The following is a 20,580-nucleotide window of genomic DNA, read 5'->3' on the forward strand; positions in this document are numbered from 1 at the left end:
AAGTTTTATCACTATGCCTTTTGTTAAATCTCTGAATACTGCACAATCAGTATGAAAATAGAATTATTAATATTTTACCGAACCAGATTTGGGTTCTTTACTGTATTCACATTTCTGAACACAGTAAATGAGAAGATCATCAAAACTACTTAAAATAATTTAATGGAATTTTAATTGTTTTTATAGAAGCTGTGTTTTCTGTTTTCACAATTATCAACACTAAATTAATCCTAAGTGTTTTAAGAAGAAAAGGAAGAAATCTTGTTTTCTTCCTACCTCAATATAAATATTTGTTGAACTATGGCCTACATATTCTTGTCGAGACTTTTTAAATTCTCAGTTTTCATACACATTATACAGACGCTCTGGGAATGCGCATCATTAAAATGGTCCAGTCCCCCCCCCATCCTCATGCTGTAATGGTCTGTCCCTGTATATAACAGGAGAACCTGCTCTCTGCTCAGCATACATCCTCTGCTGTGCGCATTTGCATCTTTACGCAGATAATGGACAGGAGCTCTTCGGGTGATGGTCAGATAAAGTACGTTGTCTTTGCGCTCAGCACTCCCAAAGTTGCTCATACATGCCCTGACAGGCTCCCCAATCGCTTCTAGGATCTTAGCAGTAACTTCAAGTTTTTTTTTCTTTCTCCCTCAGTGTTGCTGTTGAACGGGAACAGCGGTAAAATGCTGCCGTGGAAGAAGAACAAGTTCGATCTGATCGAGGAAGACAAGCAGTCCAAGCAGAAGGGCTATGCGGTGAGCCTCAACTACTCCGCGCTCACCTCCTTCGCCAAGTCCTGCCCCGAGAGCGCTCTCAACCGGGTGGGCAGTATGTTCAAGTCCAAGCGGAAAAAGGTGAAGATCACCAGCGAGGACCCCACGTACACGGTGCTGTATCTGGGCAACGCCACCACCATCCAGTCGAAGGGGGACGGCTGCACGGACATGGCGGTGAGCAAGATCTGGGGCAAGAGCGAGATGGGCAAGAACGGCACCAAGATGCGTCTGACCGTCAGCTCGCAGGGGATCCGGATGGTGCATGTGGACGATAAGGCCAAGAGGCCGGGACACTTGTACCTGCTGCACCGCATCACCTACTGCGTGGCGGACCCGCGGCTCCCCAAAATCTTCGCGTGGATTTACAGGCACGAGATGAAGCACAAAGCGGTGATGCTGCGCTGCCACGCCGTGCTGGTGTCCAAGCCGGAGAAAGCCAAGGCCATGGCGCTGCTGCTGTACCAGACCTCTGCCACGGCTCTAGCGGAGTTCAAGAGACTGAAGCGAAGGGATGACGCCCGACACCAGCAGCAGCAGCTCATCGGGGACCAGACCATCCCGCTGGTCCCGCTCAGGAAGCTGCTCAACGGACAGTGTTACTACAAGCCCCCGGTGGAGCGCAGCCGGAGTGCGCCCAAGCTGGGCTCCATTACCGAGGATCTGGTGGGAGAGGAAGAGGAAGAGAAAGCGATGCACTTCGAGTGTGAAGACATTTTAGACTCGGACTGTGTCAACGAAAAACACGAGTTAACTCAGATCATTAATGACTTGGGGGAGATGAGCATAGGGAACGACGTGCAGACTCTAAAGGCTGACCTCAGGGTCACCAGACTTCTCTCTGGGGAGAGCACAGGGAGCGAGTCCTCTATAGAAAGCAACCAGGAGCTGACCGGGCTCAGCAATGGGCTGGCGGAGGTCAAGGTGCTGGAAGTAGCCTGAATGACTAATGTCTGTGCCTCCCTGTGGCTTTGTATTTCTGAGCCACATTTTCTCCTTGAGCAACATTTGTAGAGATGCACCAATCAGGCCTCTACCAGATTCCAGTTTTGACCAGTTCAATTTTTTTTTTGAGAAAAAAGTGCTGCAGGTTCTAACAGATAATAATGGAAATTAAAGAATCATTTGCATTTTTATGTTACTCTCTCACTCATGTTAATTAAAGTATGATGTTGCTTGATGCCTTCATAGGGAGTGGTAGTTTATGGTTTTAAGCTGGTGTTTGCCTGCATATAATTTATGATTCCAATCAAAGGTGGATTGGTGCATCTCTAAACATTTGTGCTCTTTGTTGGGGAGCTTTTGTCTGATATGTGCCTCTACAACCAAAGGAGAGAAGCTCACTGTAGGTTTTGGAACTACTGCCACACACAAACTCCAAATCAAACTACTGAGTGACACTTTAAGATGTTATAAACACAGAAACAGTGGAAAAATGCATGCACACCTGAGAGATGACCCGAGTGTGTCTGAGGATGTCTGCACTAAATCATCGTCTTGTTTAAGAGGATTTCTTGTTGCAGGGGGCTTTGGTTCACTTAAGATTTATTTCTCACTTGAAACATTGTGATCCAAAAATTCTGCATTCCATTTTTTCCATTTTCAGTGCTACTGTGAGTCTGAATAAGTCCCCCCTCGTTTTCCTGTCAGGGCTCTTCTGTGACATCCTGCTTTATTTTTGCACTGTTGTACATGTACATAATGTGTGCCGGTATGTTGTCTCTGGCATAAATGTCATATCTTTGCTGTGCAAAAGAGGAAAGAAACATTTATGTACTAAGTTGTAAATTATGTTTTAGCTATTAAAAAAAATGTATTTTTTAAAAAAAATATATGAAATGTGGTTTGATATGTGAACCTCATGGAATTCTCAATAAAAAAGAAAACATAAACCTTCTGGATCCGTTCTTTTTGTCATATTTGTATAAAAAAGAATGAGGACCTGCAAGAGATCAGGTTTCCCCTGAGGAATAATTATATAAAGAGCAAAATGCCATTTCTCCCTGGTATTTGTCAGGATTGCAAATGTGCAGTTCAGTTAAAAGGCTTCAGTGCATTTTTATCATTTCTAGGCAATTGCCATCCAGGGAGGAGACTGGATAACATTTAGCTAAGCTTCTGGCTTAATAACCATCCGGTCATTCAACCAGCCTCAGAGCAAGCAGGCCACACACAAGGACATCAGCATGAGCTCAGATTGCCAGAGCATCACAAGGATCTGCTAATATCAAACCAGGTGTGAAATCCCAGGTTGTCTTTAGCAGATTAAACCCACGTCTAAAAGGCGGATTGCATTGAATAATTCACCTTTCATTCGTAAGTCTGTGGTTGTCGATGTGTTGTCTGTTGCTAAGACTACATGAGAAATCACCACTGAAAATGCCGACCATAAAATATGAGCTCAGTTCCCTTTATGGGATGTGACAACACTACGTTGATGTGTGATGTAACCACAGAGTTGCATCTCACGCCACCTCATCAGACCTTTGGTCAGAGGAGGGCATGACTCTGAGACTTCTGCTGCGGCTCTAAATGTGGACGAGCCGCCACTTCCCTTTTAACAGTGAACACCAAATGGAAACAGCTGTTCCGGAGTTCTTCAAACTGAATCTTTATCTGCTGACGCTCTGTTCACATCAGTGTTGCAACTCTGTGAATGACATGACAGCTCTTCTGACCAAATTAAGTGGCAACATTTCTGTATTCACACCTCTTGTGCCTTTTCATCATTTGTCACAGTAGAATAAGCCACTTCCATTCATTTTATTATGGGTTTTATGAGATAGATCAACACAAACTATTTCATAACTAAGTGATTCACAGAATTGTGATAAATACAATTGTGACACATCTGTTTCATTTGTATTCAGTCTCCCTGAGTCAATACTTTGTGGAACCTCCTTTCACTGAAAATACCACCCACATTCTTTTGGGGAATATTTCTTTTAATTCCTTCTGGCATATGCAAACTGGCAAGAGTTTTCAAATCTTACCACAGATTCATAATTAAATGTAGGCATTCATATGTACCTGCCTGATCATCCCTGGAAAAGGCTGCTACTGGAACTGGGAGCCACCAGTTCATACTACTGCCTCAAAACATACAAACTAGCATGATGGCAGAGATGATCGAAACCATTCCATTGTAGCACTGGCTTTCTGTTTAGAGTCATTGACCTACTGGAGGGTGAACCTCCATCCCAGTCTCAAGCATTTTGCTGCTTCTAACACGTGTTCTTCTTCCAATGCCCCATATTTAGCTCCATCCCGCTTCCCAAAAACTCTGAACCACTTCCCTGTTCTTGTGGAAAAAAAGTTGTTCCCACTAATGATATTGCTACCATCATTTTTCTTTATGTCAGTCTCCATAAAGTCCTGATTTGTGGACTGTGTGAGTAATAGCTAACTCAAACTGTGGGTCTCTGCAGTTCCTCCAGAGTTATCATGGCCCTCTTGGCTGCTATTCTGACAAATTCCCTTCATGGCCTGTTTGTCAAGGTAGACAGCTATGATCATGTGTATTGATTGGCTAAAACGGTTCCACTGGATGCCATTGAAGTCACCAACACTCTGAAACAAGCGTGGGTTTGTTTCAGCATGTTGAACACAGACACCCACGCTTATTTTCTCTTCCTCCTGCGGTGGATTTTCTTGTCTACACCAGCTGCAGCTTCTTGAAGTTCCCAAAACCTCAAACCACAGTAACTGTATGACATCATCAGCACAAGCCCATTTTAATGTGATTAGCAGAGAGAGAAAAGAAAGCCGGAGCCAGTGGCCCCGTGTGTGTGTGCTATTCATGCCTCTTACAGCCGCTCGCTGCTTTTATAGGTCCGTTTTTCTCCTGACCTACATTCTTACAAAGGATTTGTTGGGTCCCGTCTCTGCAGCGTCAGAAGTTAACTGGCTATCAGCCACTCATGCAGCCGGCCCATTCGCACAACTAAATGTCTCAAAGTGTTTGCACAACACGTTTCAGGCTGTCAAGGTGAATCACAGTTTCCCTGCTGATCTGAAGGGATTGACTAAATAGAGTTTTTGACTTTAACTTTTCACATCCAGTTTGAGACTAAACAAACACTCAGGTGTGTTTTCAGCCTACTGAATGGGTGAGCCTTAGGTAAAGAGATCCTACGTCTCAAAGAAATAATTTGTTCAAAAGTTAAACTACATTGTCCTGCAAAAATAATGCCATGCTTTGAACTTTGTCACCTTTTGTAATGTTATAACAATGCATTTTCTTGGAATTTTATATGATAGACCAACACAACTCAGTGAATAGTTTATTATGGTTGATTTTTTAAAAAGTAAATAACTCATTCAGTCATTTTCTACTTTTACCACAGACTCTGAACTGGACTTAGGCTGAGACTTTAGCTGGGTCACTTTAACACATGAGTATGCTTTGATCTAAACCATTCCAACTCTGGCTGTTTCTTAAGGTTGTTGCACTGATGGAAGGTGAACCTCTGTAGCATCCTCAAGTGGTTTGTAAACCCTTTTTAGCTTTTCTCCCAGGATCACACAGTCCAGTCCTGTCCATCCATCTTTATATCAACTCTGACATGTTTTTCTCTGTCTGCTGAAGAAAAACTTCACCACAGCCTGATTGTGCCTCCATCAGGTCTGTTTCCTTTTTGCATATACATTTGAACAGCATGTATAATTTTTCTCACAAATATGCACTACTTTGTGTCTTCCATATAAAATCTCAATAAAATTTGTCATTGTACCTTTAAAAAATGTATAAAAGCAATATTGGTAGTAATTAGGGGTATCAATATTTTAAAAACTCTATATTAATGTAAACTAAAGCAACATGAAGGGTCAAATATTTATGTTTTCTTTTGTTATGCTCTAGTTCTCATTATTTTTTTTATTATTTTTGAGTACATGTTATTATTTTGTTCCCAAACAACATGATTGCAAAACTATAATATTTAATCTTTGTAATGCTCCAGGGTGAACTGGAGCATTACAATTTAATAGTTTGTCATCTGTCATTCAGAAAAAAAGAAATGAGTCAATCACTTTAAATGATTTTGGTTTGTATGTTCTGGAAAGCATCAAGACAAATGAAACTATTTTTACCAACAAAGGATTAACCAACATATTGAACTATTTTTACATCTAATCCTCAAAACGAGGATGGGTTTAGTTGATGGAAAGTAGAAACAAATAAAACGAGCTCCTGTTACAGACAACAAGATTGATTCACACTACATGCACTGGACATTACTATATGTACATTCAGGACAGAATCTTAAGTGAAACAAATTCTTAAAGGTTTACAGCATCTAATCTGGAAAAAGAAAATCTGACTCTTGTTACGATGAAGGAGAAGTGTGGGGAAGGACAGGAAGCTGTCAAGAGCCCGGCATGGTCAGACCAAAATCAAACTCTCACCGTCTACGTGATCCACTGAGGCAACTCCTGTCACAGTTGTACACATGTGTTTTGGTGTGTGTGCTTTACAGCAGAATATAAAACATGGTGTTCAGGGCACAGAGGAACTAATATTAAAAGTTCACAAGTTTGGAGAAGGAGGAAATAATGATTGACGAGCAGCAAAATCTCATTTTATTGACAAGTCTGTCAATAACCCATTAATTAGTTTTAAACATATGTGGGCATGTTGAATCTTGAATGTGGAAATATTCTTTAAAAAATAGACCTGCTGTGTGTTATAGACGTCTCATAGAAATCAACATTAAATCACACTACCATGCTCATAAAAAAGAGAGAAGAAAGGGCATGTGCATAAAGATAAATGATCACACGTGAAGGGTCATATCTACAGTTATATCTGTGTTCCTGCTAACACCTGTGTCAACACATGGAAACCGTTTATCAAAGGTAACAACACTATGATTTTCAGAGGAAGTGGCTCTGACTACAGTTTAAGTACACTCAGTTTTCCCACAGACAAACGGCAAATAGGCCTGACAGTCAGACTCTGACCTGACAGAGGCACAAGAGTTGAGCTTTCTAATTAACCGCTCACTGAACAAAGCCACAGGCGTTCACTGTTCTAGATCAGCGCTACTGCCAGGCAGCCACACTGTTTAATTTTAAACCGTTAAATCTTGTTGTCCATAATACATGAGAGGACCTGGGAAGGCACAAGGGCTGTCTGTGAGTGTTCCCAGCTCCGATTTCACCCGAAGCGCGAGAGACGTCAGAGGGGTTGAGTCACAGCATGGAGGTGTGGTGACCTTTCCTTGGTGATGGAAAGAGATAGATGCATCTCATGTAAGCCTTGCACAGAGCAACATGTCCCAGCATGCCCTTGGTTTGTAGATTCATAATTAGATTCTGTATATAGAATTTACCTCAGAAATAAATGCAGATGAAGAGGATTTGGATGCACAACTCTACAATTTGTGGTTCAAAAGTTTGTAATCAGCACTATCCTCCATGATGGAAACCGCTGCTGAAGGTGATTTTTAGTGTAATCATACCATTAGGTGGCCAAATCGGGAATGAACTTCATGTGGAAGATGTGCTCTGCCGTGAGAAAAACATGCCACAGTGTGGCTGTGTTAGTCATTTCGTGACACTGCCAGAATGACTGCAAGGGAGTAAAAACGACAAGCAGGAAGAGAAATTCTGAGTAAGGTTGAATGTGACAGCTGTCCCCAGTATGTTGGGCATGTGTAAATATGACAGTTCATAAAACTTAAAGAATTGTCCAGATTAATAAAAAAAAAAAAACCACTATAATTTGAATTTGACTCAAAAAACATCAGGGCTATGATAAAGAATATGACAGGGAGCCATCTAAAGCAGGACATCTTATAACAAGTGTGCATCAATTCGTACTCATCAGGAAAACGTCTCATGATCAGCTTCAAACAAAAATCAAGTGAATGTAATTTTTTATTGACTACCTATGGACAATAAGTGACAATATATACCACTTCCTTTTCAGAGGAAATGGTACAAAAAGTAAAATATTCCAGCAGGAGGTTGGTTGGAGTTAACATGGGTCAATCAGAGGTCATAATCTGTCATATTTTCTAAGATTTAACTGATCAGCACTACAATCACAATAAGTTAGATGAATGGAAACAGAGTTCAATTAAGTTCAATTATATGTGAGATCTGTTTGCTTTATGATTTACTCCATAACTAAGGACAGTATTGAAAAACAAAAAATAGCCTCTTGGTTCAGACAGACAGGTGTGAATTTGAAGCAGAAAGGAGATAATTTTTAACGCCTGGTTATGAAACAGTAATAAGTGTCACAGGGTAAGCTAAATTTAAAATTATGAGGCCTGTCAGCCCCATTCAGGTCTTCTTTGATAGATTATTTCATAGATGTACCATTATCCAAGTATTTTCATTGATGCATCAAACTATTTCTTCCAAACATTAATTTGTTATTAAAACTGAATTAAAGTACATGTTGTTGATCAGTTTCTTTATAAACTAAAAAGTTATTTGTTTTGATGCATTTAGTAAACTGATTGTTGAGAATGTAACCTGATGACATCTAAGCCAATCAGGGAAAAATCACCCTATTCCAATTTTTGGTTGATTACTCATGGCATCCTAATATTAAAATGTAGAAATAACACACGGGAGTCAACAAAACTTTTATTTAAGATAACTCAACAACTTAATGGTTTGAACAGGTGCTAATCTGGACATGAAGGAATGTTTTCCTCCTAGTGGAAAACAGAATAATTGTATCTCATTAACTGTGTCAGCAGATGCCTGTATGCAAATAGGTAATAAAATGTTGAAAACATTACCATAAATCAAGCAATGCACTTGCTACAAAATAAAAACTATTAATTCACAAAAATGAACCAAGTTCAACAGTAGGACTGCTGATTTGCTCTGCGGTCAGAGCACTAGACTTTGAAATGTGCATTATGAATAAAAAAATGAGGGTTTATTTACAGTTATTCTTCCTAAAACATACTGCTCCTAATAAATGATAATAAATCCTACACTGGGAACTGGATTCTTTGTTAAACCAGATTATAAATTGACCTTCTTATCTCCTATTAATGCATTTCAGTCAATCTTTTAGCATGAACTGTTAGCTGGCAAAGCTACAAAAATGTTTTAGAGCATCCATTAATTTTCCAGTTAATCTCTCCATCCTCACATCCCACACACTCTTTGCAGAACCATTTCGTCACTAAACTTCAGGCCAGACTGCAACTCCCAGTTTCATCTGTAAAATAACAGCTCATTGTCTCATCTGACACTTCCCAGTGGGACTCCACACAGCCTGACCATTTAATGAGCCGTGTCTGTATCTATGGACCGAGCCGCATGAGGCCTTGAAACTGTTGCACTCGTAGTGTCCCATTCAGTTGGCTCTGCTCTTGTTTTTTTTTTTACTTGCTCTGACACAAAAGCTTTGCCCCTGGAGAGCTGTAGATTTCAGCAGGGTTATTTTGGTCTTTCCGTTCACACAGAGGAAACAGAATAATAACAGAAGAGCGAGAGAAAATCATGACGCGAGCCCCCAGTCCTGACAGTCTAAGCAGAGGCCTGAACTCAACTTGCAAAGGCCTTTAATTGAAGAGAGGCTGAACTTTTTCAAACTTTCACTAATGTGAAGAAATAAGGGCACATGTGCAAATTTTCTATTTTTGACAGATGAAGACTTCATCTCGTTTTCCAGGCATGTTGAATGTTTTCATTTAAACTGCTGTAAATATATTCTAGTTGAAAATGGCTTGTTATCTCAGTAAACATTTTATTATCATACCCCAAAGATCAATCTATGAGATTACACTGGAAAACCATTAGCTCGTGCATCCCCTTTGATTTTACTACAGCTTGACATATTTTGCAAGGCAGATTTAGGGAGCTACTGGTCATTGATTATGCAAATCCAGCTTGAATTTTCCATTGGATTTGTGACCTGTAACAGGACAAAAGAGTTACAGCCCAACCTTTATGTATTGATCAATTCTGTGCATGACTGTGTGTCACCGGGATCCAACTAACATTTGCAGAGACCTGAGCAAGACCCTTTGGTGGATCTTCACAACAACATCTGAACATATTTTGCTTAATCTAAATATCTATAATGTTGGATATGAAAAGGAATTTCATGATGCATTCACGAACTTTACAAGCAATCGGATAACTAACACTGCATGTCACTCTGAAAACATTAAATGTATTCTGAAGCAGAGCAGCAACATGCTGAGAAGAATAATAGATTTTATACAAGGCAATATGGTTATGTCTAAAGGGTTGTATGCAGATTGGTATTTGTGTGTTTCTTCTTCTCATTACAGGGTGTGACAAGCAAATGCAGCTGGAGTTGTTAAGGTTCATCAGGAGGAGGTGCTTAGAGAGGAGCAGTTCCCTGAGGGAGATGACAGATAGTTTAGATTGACTGATAATTAGAGGCATTTCTTGTCTCTACCTACATTTCTAGAAGTTCTTGTGTTTAGTTCTTTGTTGTCTTCCCATCAGGAAACCACTTTCCCTGTTCAAGCTCATTTCCTGGTTTCTGCCTCCAAATTAGAATCTTTTGCAACAATTTTTACACTTTTAAACTTAGAACACTCACAAATATGGTGGGTTTTACAAATCCTAAGAGTTCCCAAAGCTTCTTCCTGTGATGTCAAAAGAGATTGCACTGTCATGCAGTCGTGTTCTTGTCAGGCAATGGCTTTCTCTGATCCAAACACCATGTTTCCAGTATCTTCCGCCTTTAGCATTGTTTGCTGGAAGTCAGTTTAAAACATCCATCTACCTGCAAAACTATAGAGATATTTCTGTTCTGTTCCTTTGTCAAAAATAATGGCACAATGAAAATAAAACCAGTGTGAAACTTTGCTGCAGATATAAGGAACAAAGCTTAGTATGCCTCCTTGCAGTGTTGATTTTAAGCTCAAATCAGATGAAACACTGATCTTCTTCGAGGGTGGAAAAAGAAAACGGATGATTGACTCATTGAATGAGTGGCAGATTGGGTACAGCTTTTTGACAGGTATAGATACTATAAAAAAGAAAAGTCATCTTCATATAGACAGAAGATGAAAGAGCTTCAGGAGGCATCACATAAGCGATGTCAACATATTTCCACCAACCATATGTGACTGGCTGTTCAGGATTTAGCCAGATGGCAGCTCATCCCTTCCAAGCCTGTTAAAGCCTCTTAAGACACAGACCATGAGCCGCAGCAGACAAGAGAGCAACCTTGCTGGACTTCCATGTCCAGACTGTAATCTCACCGTGACCGCCCAACCCCACATGCAACGTTACCTCCAAGGAGTTAACACATCATCTGGTCTCAGGAGACACTCACAGTTAACTAAGTACACATTGTTCTTGGCTACTATCCCACATTATCTGCTACCTTACCTGGAGGTAAGCCTTAAAGTGGCAGTGCATGATTTAATGAGTGTTTAATGGTGCTGAACACAGGCTTTATTGCAGCTGATTTATGCAGCAGTTTTCCTACATTCTCAGAGACATTTGCTTTTCCTCCAGGGTTTTTATTTTTTCTATTTGTTTTTCCATCTACAAAGACATTAATTTTGTTCCATGCTGCAGATCCTAAAAGCATAAAATCTGCTCACTTTCTCTTTACCAGGACTTTTTTTTCTGCAAACAACTATCTTACATAATGTGCTTAGAGCAGCAAGTTTTAATAATTTAGGCGGACTTTGCTTACTTATTAACTGAGGTTGCAAAGTTTCTATTTGTCATATAAACCAGTTGGATGTATGAGACAAGATTTACCAACGAAAATGCTATGCCAATGCATCAGATTGTCTCTGATTTGCTTAATGTACATTTTACAAATGAATTTTTTTTTTCAGTTTTCATTCCACTTGATCTAATCTTTAAACTTAAATTATGTAAAATTTAATATCTTGCAAAATTTTTATTGCTTATATGGTTTGCCAAAAGGCATTTTTGGTGAACATTTTTTTTAAAAATGGAAAAACAAAATAAAAAAGAAACAAGGAAATAAATATACCTTTGTCAGGTAACTTTGGAATTGGGAAAAACTACATCTGCAAGTTCATTAAGCACATAAAAATATTCAACAACATTTTGGTGCCAAATAGGGCAAACGTAAAAAAGTTAATTTTCTTTGGTCAAACTAAGATGTTTGGTCTACAGACAAAACATGATGTATGGAGACAATTGTGATTCTTAAATGAATAATGCCCCTGCAAAGCTCCTGCTACGCCTCCACTTTTATTTTTACATAGAAAGTCAAAGACTATGCTTTGATTTAGCCCTATTGACTCACTCTCTGCTTCATTTTCTGGGAAAATCTGGTCTGTTTGGTTGAAATAAGTAAAATCTGGTTTGCCTAAAAGGTAGGACTTGGTCTTGTTACACAGATTCTAATACAGGAAGTGGACTACAACACAATGCAAATACACATGAAGTAAGACTGACAAGGGAAATGATCATATGTGAAGGAAGTGTGAATTAAATGTGAGTAAAGAAATGTGGTCAGATGAAAGTTTAGTACCACTGCTGGTATTATTAAAGCAAACTCGGACCAGGGTTTACTGATTCGAGTTCTACTGGACTGTAAACCCAGTATAGTACTGGACTGTACTGTAAACCCAGTACAGTCCTGGACTGTACTGTACCCACCTTTACTGTAAGGTGTACAAAACAACCTTAAAGAATCAGTGTAGATAAATACAGGCCAGGCTTATTGCATATGCATTGTGGTTTCCATGCTGTAGGAGTCTTAAACACTTAAGATGATATTTTTTGGTGTTTTCAATAACAGGATAATGGCTTTGTAAATCTCAAGCTGCGAATCAAGAATCTCTACTTAGTGTAGAAGATCAACTAGTTCAGGTTCAAATATTGAAGGTTTTGAACTCCAGTGGATCAAATGCAGTTCATAAAAATGGTGAACTAACCTTTAACTTATCAAATGGCTTATGTTAAAGCATATTCATGAGTTAAAGTGGTCTAGTCAAAGTTCAGTAATTAATCCATTTACAAACCTGTGTTTGAAAGTAAATAAATCTTCATTGGTGTCAAATAATTTTACAAAAACCTTGAGTGTTTAAGTTTGCCAATAATAAGCTTAATTTGAAGCCAATATCCTGTCGCAAATCATACTGTGATTGTTGCAGGAAATGTGCAACTTGTTTTCAGACACCCAAAATAAAAACGTTACCTGAATGAGGCACATGAGAAGCATTGCACCCGAATCAAACTGATGGATCATCTGCTTATTTTCCTTTATGTAGGAATGAGGAAAACATTGCATGCTCACACACACACATAGCTATGCACATCCATTTGCAATAACAACAGTACTGATGACATTCTTCCAGTGACCTTTCACCTTCCCTTGACATTCCTTTCTTGTTTTCGGCTGCATTTTTTTGGGATGAATTATGCTTTGTCAAAGAGAAGTCCTGTTGAATCAGGCCGGTCTTTTTGTGATTTAAATCGCCGGCACAGCTGATCGGGTGTTACTGGCTGGTTAAGGCAAACAATAGTAGACATGCCAAGGTTTTATCTGATCCAGAGCGCCAGTGTTTTTTGCTGTCAGTATGTTTTTGCTGATCTCTGGGTTATCAGAGTCCAATAAGTCACTTCCTACACTGACTTGCTCTGAGGTTTGAGGAGAAGTTGTTTATTTGGCCTCAGTTAAGCAGCTAAATATGCTCTGATTGTTTCACCAAACCGGTTGGGTTGAGATTTGTCTTCAGGAACAAAAGTTCAAAGCAGCTTTGATGGATGTTTATGTGATTGTCAGTAACTAAATGATTGCTGAATGAAAGACAAACTTTATTCAAGACTTATAATGTAGCATACCATTGGTGACAAAAAACAAACCACATTTATCATTTTCTATGTCATCTTTCTTCCGTCTTTATCTGCTGACATTTCTTCAGTCTCTTTTATTTCCACTTCCTCTTAGCATATCGCTACTGTCTTTTTCCCCCCAAGATCAACATTTTAATATCATTCAATCATTGCCACAGACTGTGTTGATATATATATATATATTTTTACGTTGACAATAGAGTGTGGAACTATGTATTTGTGAGCTTAAGTTTCCACACAGGACGGTGAAGAGAGAACGGCAGTTTGCAGTTTCATGGAGCAAACATTTGTCATTTCCTTCCCGTTTCCTTCATTTCATTCGACGACCTCCTGCTGCAAACTGCCCCCTCTTTCCTCCTCCTGCAAGCACACAAACACAGACACACAACATCAGACGACACACAAACAACCTTGCATAGTCCCCGTCTGACATAGGAAAATACTTCTGAACACAGACACAGACGAAAACAATCTAACACAATGCAGTTTCAGCTGCAGAACACCTTTTACCAAAAAATCAAAACAAAACAACAGTGTTACAACAATGCAGCACCAGTCTTGACTCAAATGTTAAGAAAGATACTGATGTTATAATTTAATGATTTATTTTTCAGACTTAAGCTTAAGTTGTTTTTTTAAAAAATCTTTGGGAGCAAGATAAAAATGTACTTTTAGGGTCATGTTTTTGGCTATGTTGTGATATTGGTGTATATTATGTTCCTGGGATCGATTTCGAAAAGTTTCAACAAAATCTTGTTGAGAACAAGGCCATTGTGGTTGAGTGTATTGCTCGATATCTTCGTGGCAGAAACTATATCTGACTTTCAAGGTCTTGCTGAAGCTGCAAGTGCTTCTTGGCTCTGGGAAAAATAACTTTTGATTATTTTTTTTTAACTTCTCCATCAAAACTCTTGAGAGGAGCACCTGTTTGCAGCTGCTTTACGGTGAAATTATATTCTCTTCAGTTCAGGATTATTATGGCTCCACTGGCACTTACCTGAACATTGCAGCTACCACCGTTGCCATACCAAGTTTTGCAATGGCGGGAGATTTTATGAAGGTCCACTGTATAACATGCTTTCGTAAAGAGAAACCTTTTTATGGGCTTTCAGATAGTATTAAACAATACATTGATTCGAAAGCAGTATTAGGAAAACTTTCTAAATTTCACTTCCACATTTTAAATGTTATTTTCCTCTAATAAAATTTAATTTCCTTTTATTTAAATTTTTGTATGTGTAGACTTGTTAGGTTGTTGTGAATCTCATATCAGTGACTTCATTTGAGATAATTAAAATGAAAAATATTGACTTGTTCAGCCCTTATATTAGGCACCATGTGCATTGTCTTTGTTTAGCTGGAGTCACTGAGTTCATAACAAAGAATCAGCAATCATGTAAAAATGACACAGCAGAGAAGATTTTCTGGTGCAGCGAGTAATCAGAGCAGGTCTGAACTGAGGTTCATCAGCTGTAATGCTGCAACAAAACCTGCAAGGGTGGTTCGTCGTGTGAACAGAGGCAATAACACGCAAACTCCACTGTGTTTGCATTACATTAATTCATTTGTCACTGCAGTACTAAAGAGTTTGTGTTAAAAGTCCATAAAGCATCTGAAGCAGAGTTTAAAAGAATCAGGCAGCTCCTTTGATAAAGTCTAATGAATCACTCATGCCTGCTGGATGTGGGAAAGCAGCATGTTGGACTTAATGCAGAGGATAAGCTCTATAATCATTCAGCTTACGAAAATGAAATTGACAGAAACTATTGTTTGCTCTATTAAGCAAATGGTACTAACACTGGGTGACAGGAATGCTCCCAGTCAGGATTCCTGTTATTGAAGGAGACTGTTGCTCTGTGTGTCAGTCTGTGCGATTTTGTTTCAGATTGAATCTAGAAATCACTGAGCCACTTCTCTCCTGCTTAATCAAGAGTTCAGCTCCTGCTGCCTGGATTTGCAGAATGTGTCGACATACTGAAGTTGCCTTATGCGCTTGAACATGTTTGAAATGTGTTTTGAAGAAACACACACCCCTCAACAGATTAAAAAAAACTTAATCTCAGCGTGACTAATGTACAGGTCAAAGCAACTCCTGTTTGTTTTCTTTTGTTGTATCTGCTCTTAAGATTCCCACATTTTGTGAATGCCTTGCATAGCTGTCATCAAATTGAAATAGGAAATCGTGGTCAAAGCTCTACTTTATTGTCAAGCACAATAAACATCTTTTTGCTCTGTATGTCTGAGCTTTAATTTTAGTGGGTTTCAGAATCTTTAAAAAGTCTACGGTGCTCTGAGGTGTAGTAAATGAGAAAAAACAAGCTAGTTAAAAGTGGGAGATGTAACGTCAGGGGAAACCACATGCTGAACCACTGCTGATTCTATCTCATTCTACATACCACCAGATCTTTTTAAAACTCCCTCAATACATTTTTTCAGTCTGATTTTTCTATTTTACAAAAAAACAATAAATGTTAAAATAACCAAAAAAATATCAGCTGTTAGCCTGATATTGCTTTAAAAGCTATTGTAACTATCTTGTGGGGGTGTGCATTCAGGATTTTTCATGACGCCAGTGAAAACATTCATACAGATCACTCATACTGTCTGCAGTTTTCTACTGAATAACCAAAATATTACCTCATAAGCAGTTTAAGACTGATGGAGGTTCTCCAGTTGTTCTCTACTTCGATGTTACCAGGCAAACCCGAAAAGCTGATGCCGCCATCAAAACAGGAGACCTCAAGAGCCACATCTTCTTCTCTTCCTAATAACTGAGACTGTCAAAAAATATCAAGTCTTTAATCATTCAGATCCCTGCTTGATTAATAATTATATACAATTTCCATCATCCAAAGAGTTTGTTTCTGAAAGAAAATGAGAAGAGCATCTCTCAAAAGACAATAAAACACGTTTAAAAAGACCACATAAATCCCAAGGACAAATAGCCCTTTTATCTTCTTCAAAATAAGAATCTTAAAAGTTTCCAGATGTACAACTGAAAATGATTTACCTTCAAATCTGGGGTGGTTGTTGATTGCTGCTCTTACTGTGCCAAAAAAAGTCACATTCAGGCAGCAATTAGATAAAAAAAAAACATCAACAGAGATGTAATTACAAACCTAATTTCATTTATTACCTACTTTTTCCTCAATTTTATCATTAATAGTTTTATATGTAAACGTTCACAGCAAGATCTTTTTCAAGCCAAGACTGAAAAATGGAATACATTTTTCTTTGCAAGTGTTTCTCATGTTGGACTGAGCTGATCAGAGGTTTAGAGGTTGTGGAGACAAAGCAAAGGGTCATTGCTCTGGGTCCAGTTCCCATCTGTCGCTGGAGAAGTCACGAGCCTCCACCAGCCTGTCTAACCTACTGACACAGACATACAGGCTGGAATGCAAAGCTGCCTGCAGCTTTTCAGAGGACTTTTACATTCCTCTATAACTTGAAAAGAAGAGAGATGAAAAAAAAAGAAAAATAGGAGCAGACCAGAAAAAGAAGAGCTTATAGAGTGGAAAGTGAATTTCTTCTTAACTGGTGACTCTACTAAATGTAGAGAACTGGAAATGGTTCAGAACGTACATTTGAAACTAATCGGCTCTGGCTTTATTTTCTAAATAGTTTCAGGGAATGTTAAACTGTGCAATGTAAAAACATTAAACGGAACTGGGACGTCTTGCATAACCCAAACATTCATATTTTCATTTTATAAAAAACTCCCAAAAATAGATGTTGATTGAGAACCAACAATCTACCTGTTTTTAATATCCACATCTGTCCAAAATCAGCAGAATGTGGTTATATAACTGAATGTTTTAAAGTTGCAGCTGAAGTTTAGCTGATACAGCAGCTTTGACAATAGAGTTAGTGATTCAATTTGAACTTTGAACTTTTAAATTTAGGCAACTTGTGCTCAGATAATTAACCTCTTAGTCACTCACTGTTGTATGTGGCTCAGCAGAAAAAGTAGCTAGTGGACGTCCTGCCACTTGCATAATTTGTAAAATTGCAATAGTTGACGTAAAAAAGACGATTTCATGAGAGGGTCAAGAACTCAGTAAAAATGGAAATATGTAGCAAAGCAAGGTGAGCAAGGTATTTGTGCACCTGCATTCTGACCTGGGATTTTTCACCAAAAAAACACTACACAGAAACATGACACACAACCACATAACAGAAAGAAATACTAAAACATTTGCAACTAAAAAGCCCAGACATGATTTAAAAGATAAAACCCAATGTCGTATTTTCATGCAGTTGTTTATTTTATATGAAGAAAAACAGCACAGTCAGCTTGGCGGCATCTTTGCACATGAACAATTGATTTTCTATTTGGACTTGGGTTGTAAACATCTCCTGCTCCTCACTGGTCTGCTGCTTTGGTAAAAACTGATGGAAGCACCCACTGCTTGTAAAGTAGCAATGAAATCTTCTTTTACCTCAGAGAGTCTCTAATTAGAAGCAATTAGCCATCTCAATAAATCAAGTAGTTGTTTCTGGCAAATTATAATACCAGAAACACTGGTCAGATATCGGTCCACTTTCACAAAACCTGAATCAACTGGATCTCTACAAAATATGCATGACACTTCAATTAAAAAGGGCATATCAAACAGTATCAGGCATGACATTTTATTTGGTGTAATTATATTATGGAAATAACTTTAATCTCTCTTTCGCATAAATTTGAAGAAGTCGCTCGACACATTTGTTCACCGGTTGTCGGGGCAAGTCCCATTTGAGCTTTGAGTAGGCCTTTTAAGTTTCATTTATGGTTTAGCATATTTAGCAAACCACCCACTTTCCTCCCCTGCTTCCTTCTTCCGTTTAATAAAAAAATAAAAATAAAAATAAAAGGAAGTCGCAGATGAACAAGATTACAAACAGGGTGAAAGTAGGTCAGAAACCTTTTTTCCATGTGTTGAACATGCAGACACAAATTCAAAGTGCAGAAGACAAAAACCAGAAGACAGGAGTCTGCTGCTCAGCTCATGAGGAAGTCCCACCCTTTACATTAATACTTTAGCTGCTGTCACCAGTCTGCTGTTATGCATCACTCCCTTAATAAGTGCAATAGGGTGTGAAGACTTGATAAAGAGATGATTTGCCCACAACAGAGTGTGTCTTTTGTGTCATTTTGTGTGCTTCTGCACATAAATTTAATTGGGATGAGCTTATCCAAAGTGATGTAATGCAGGCTTTGACAGCACATTTAAAACCAAATTAAATAATTTTAGGGGATGAAAAATGGAACAATAAATGAAAAGTAAGAAATAAATAGTGGGTTGGGAAAAAGTATTTGGTCCCTTGAAGATTTTTACAGTTTTTGCTCCTTTGTTGCATGTAAATTTGAGATCATATTACACTGTACTGGCAGCTAGTGGGACATTAGTGTCCTTAGTAATTATTATCTGTAGAGGAAGAAGGACAGGGACATGCAGTGAATGGCCCAGGCCTAGGAATTCACCCTGGGACAGCAGCATCGAACAGAGCAGTCCCTGCACGTAACCTGGATTACTTTAATCTTTGGAGGATGCATTTCATCATTTATTGATTTGTTTGTTTGCTTCTCAGACGCATAATCACAGAGGTGTTTATTCCACTGCTGCACTCTGATAAATAACACTGCCAACTAAATGCTAGTCCAAGAAAACAGAGATAAAACGTTTGAAGATCTCCTTTGCACTTCCCTCCCTGTTGTTCTCCAAGATGATTAACTTTTTAGCATTTGGGCAAATATTTCTGAGATATACGTTAATCATCTTCCCAGAGTCTGACTGTTTGCTTTGTGCTTTTTTTAATTATATTTTTAGACACACTTAAGTGTTTGAGACCTTAAGGATGTTGTGAGTAAATACAAAAAGAGGCTTTCAAATCAAAATTGTTAAAAATTGAAATTCCTAAAAACTATTAACTGGTTGTGCCTTCCCTTGGCAGCAACAACTAGAATCAATCAGTAGCTGATTATAAATCTTTGGCATCACTTTGGAGGATTTTGACCCCATCTTCTTTGATAAATTGTTTTATCAAAACACAGTGGTGTGTTTTTTCAATCTGACTTAAATCTTGACGTTAAGTAGGCCGCTCCAAAACTTACAGGCACATCTCAGCTTAAGGCCAAAAATTGGAAATTTTCCCTCACATCCAGGTGTGACAGCTGCTTCTACCATCTTCCTCTGTTAATTTTACAGTACAAAAAATGAGGGAACACCTTCCAAAACATCTTAGTTTTGACTTGCCAATCTAAAGAGTATTTTGTAAAAGTTTTTGAGATATTTCAGTAGGTATGTGTCTGTTGGCTCGATATTGGTTTTGGTTTTAGTTCTGCTTCAGCTCCATTTTTATTAAGTGTTTTTGTTTTTTTCAATTAAATTTTTTCTCATCTGTTTTATTTTTTTATTAAATTTGTGTAAATTGAAATGTAATGCAATGGTTTTTCAGGTCCTGTTTCCTTTTTCAGATCATTATTTCTATTAATATTTTTGCTTTGAAATTCAAATAATAAATTGCAGACTGCTTGTTGCATTATGTTGGGTCATCTTTGCTACATTATATTAAAAATGTCATCTGTCAATAAAGTTTGCGGGCAAACAACTTTTCACCGTGGTAAATAAGAGCTCTCCTGACTTCCTTTGACTGCATCACAGCTACATGAAGATTCGGAAATGCAGTTATAAAAAAGTGAAAACGGTAATGTGAGAGGATCGGTGAATGAAAGATGGCAGGAAGCTGAAGTAACACACAAACACATTCACTTAAAACACATGGCATACTGAAAACCTCTGTCCTGTTTCCTGTTTACGGTGTCCCGTTTGCTATTTCTGTCTGCAAGATGCTTGAAGGGAGGACTTCAACTTTAACAATAGAGCAGTGGTAGCACTCAAGCTAGTCATTCATGTTGGTTTTTCCTTTCTCTGGTTCCGCTCTGCCAGCAAATACGAACAACACGCTTCACATTTATCCATTTCTTGAAACATTGGCGTGCATGTTCTTGCTGTCTTTG

The 20,580-nt window shown here is 38.5% G+C and overlaps 1 protein-coding gene and 1 long non-coding RNA gene across 2 annotated transcripts; one reads left to right on the plus strand and one right to left on the minus strand.

The window, feature by feature from the left end:
• The first annotated feature begins 467 nt into the window (after window positions 1-467).
• On the plus strand, window positions 468-2,668 carry fam43a (family with sequence similarity 43 member A). Its single transcript, XM_055019891.1, has 2 exons — window positions 468-541; window positions 658-2,668. Coding segments are annotated over exons 1-2 (1,062 nt in total). The 5' UTR covers window positions 468-540; the 3' UTR covers window positions 1,719-2,668.
• An 11,217-nt stretch (window positions 2,669-13,885) lies between these two features.
• On the minus strand, window positions 13,886-16,617 carry LOC129378555 (uncharacterized). Its single transcript, XR_008608059.1, has 3 exons — window positions 16,588-16,617; window positions 16,215-16,354; window positions 13,886-13,937 (listed from the first exon to the last, which is right to left on the minus strand). It is a non-coding gene; the product is annotated as an uncharacterized LOC129378555 (long non-coding RNA).
• Between the last annotated feature and the right edge of the window lie 3,963 nt (window positions 16,618-20,580).

Source organism: Poeciliopsis prolifica, unplaced genomic scaffold, assembly GCF_027474105.1.
Source record: "Poeciliopsis prolifica strain line A6 unplaced genomic scaffold, Auburn_PproV2 SCAFFOLD002, whole genome shotgun sequence".
Classification (NCBI taxonomy): Eukaryota; Metazoa; Chordata; class Actinopteri; order Cyprinodontiformes; family Poeciliidae; genus Poeciliopsis; species Poeciliopsis prolifica.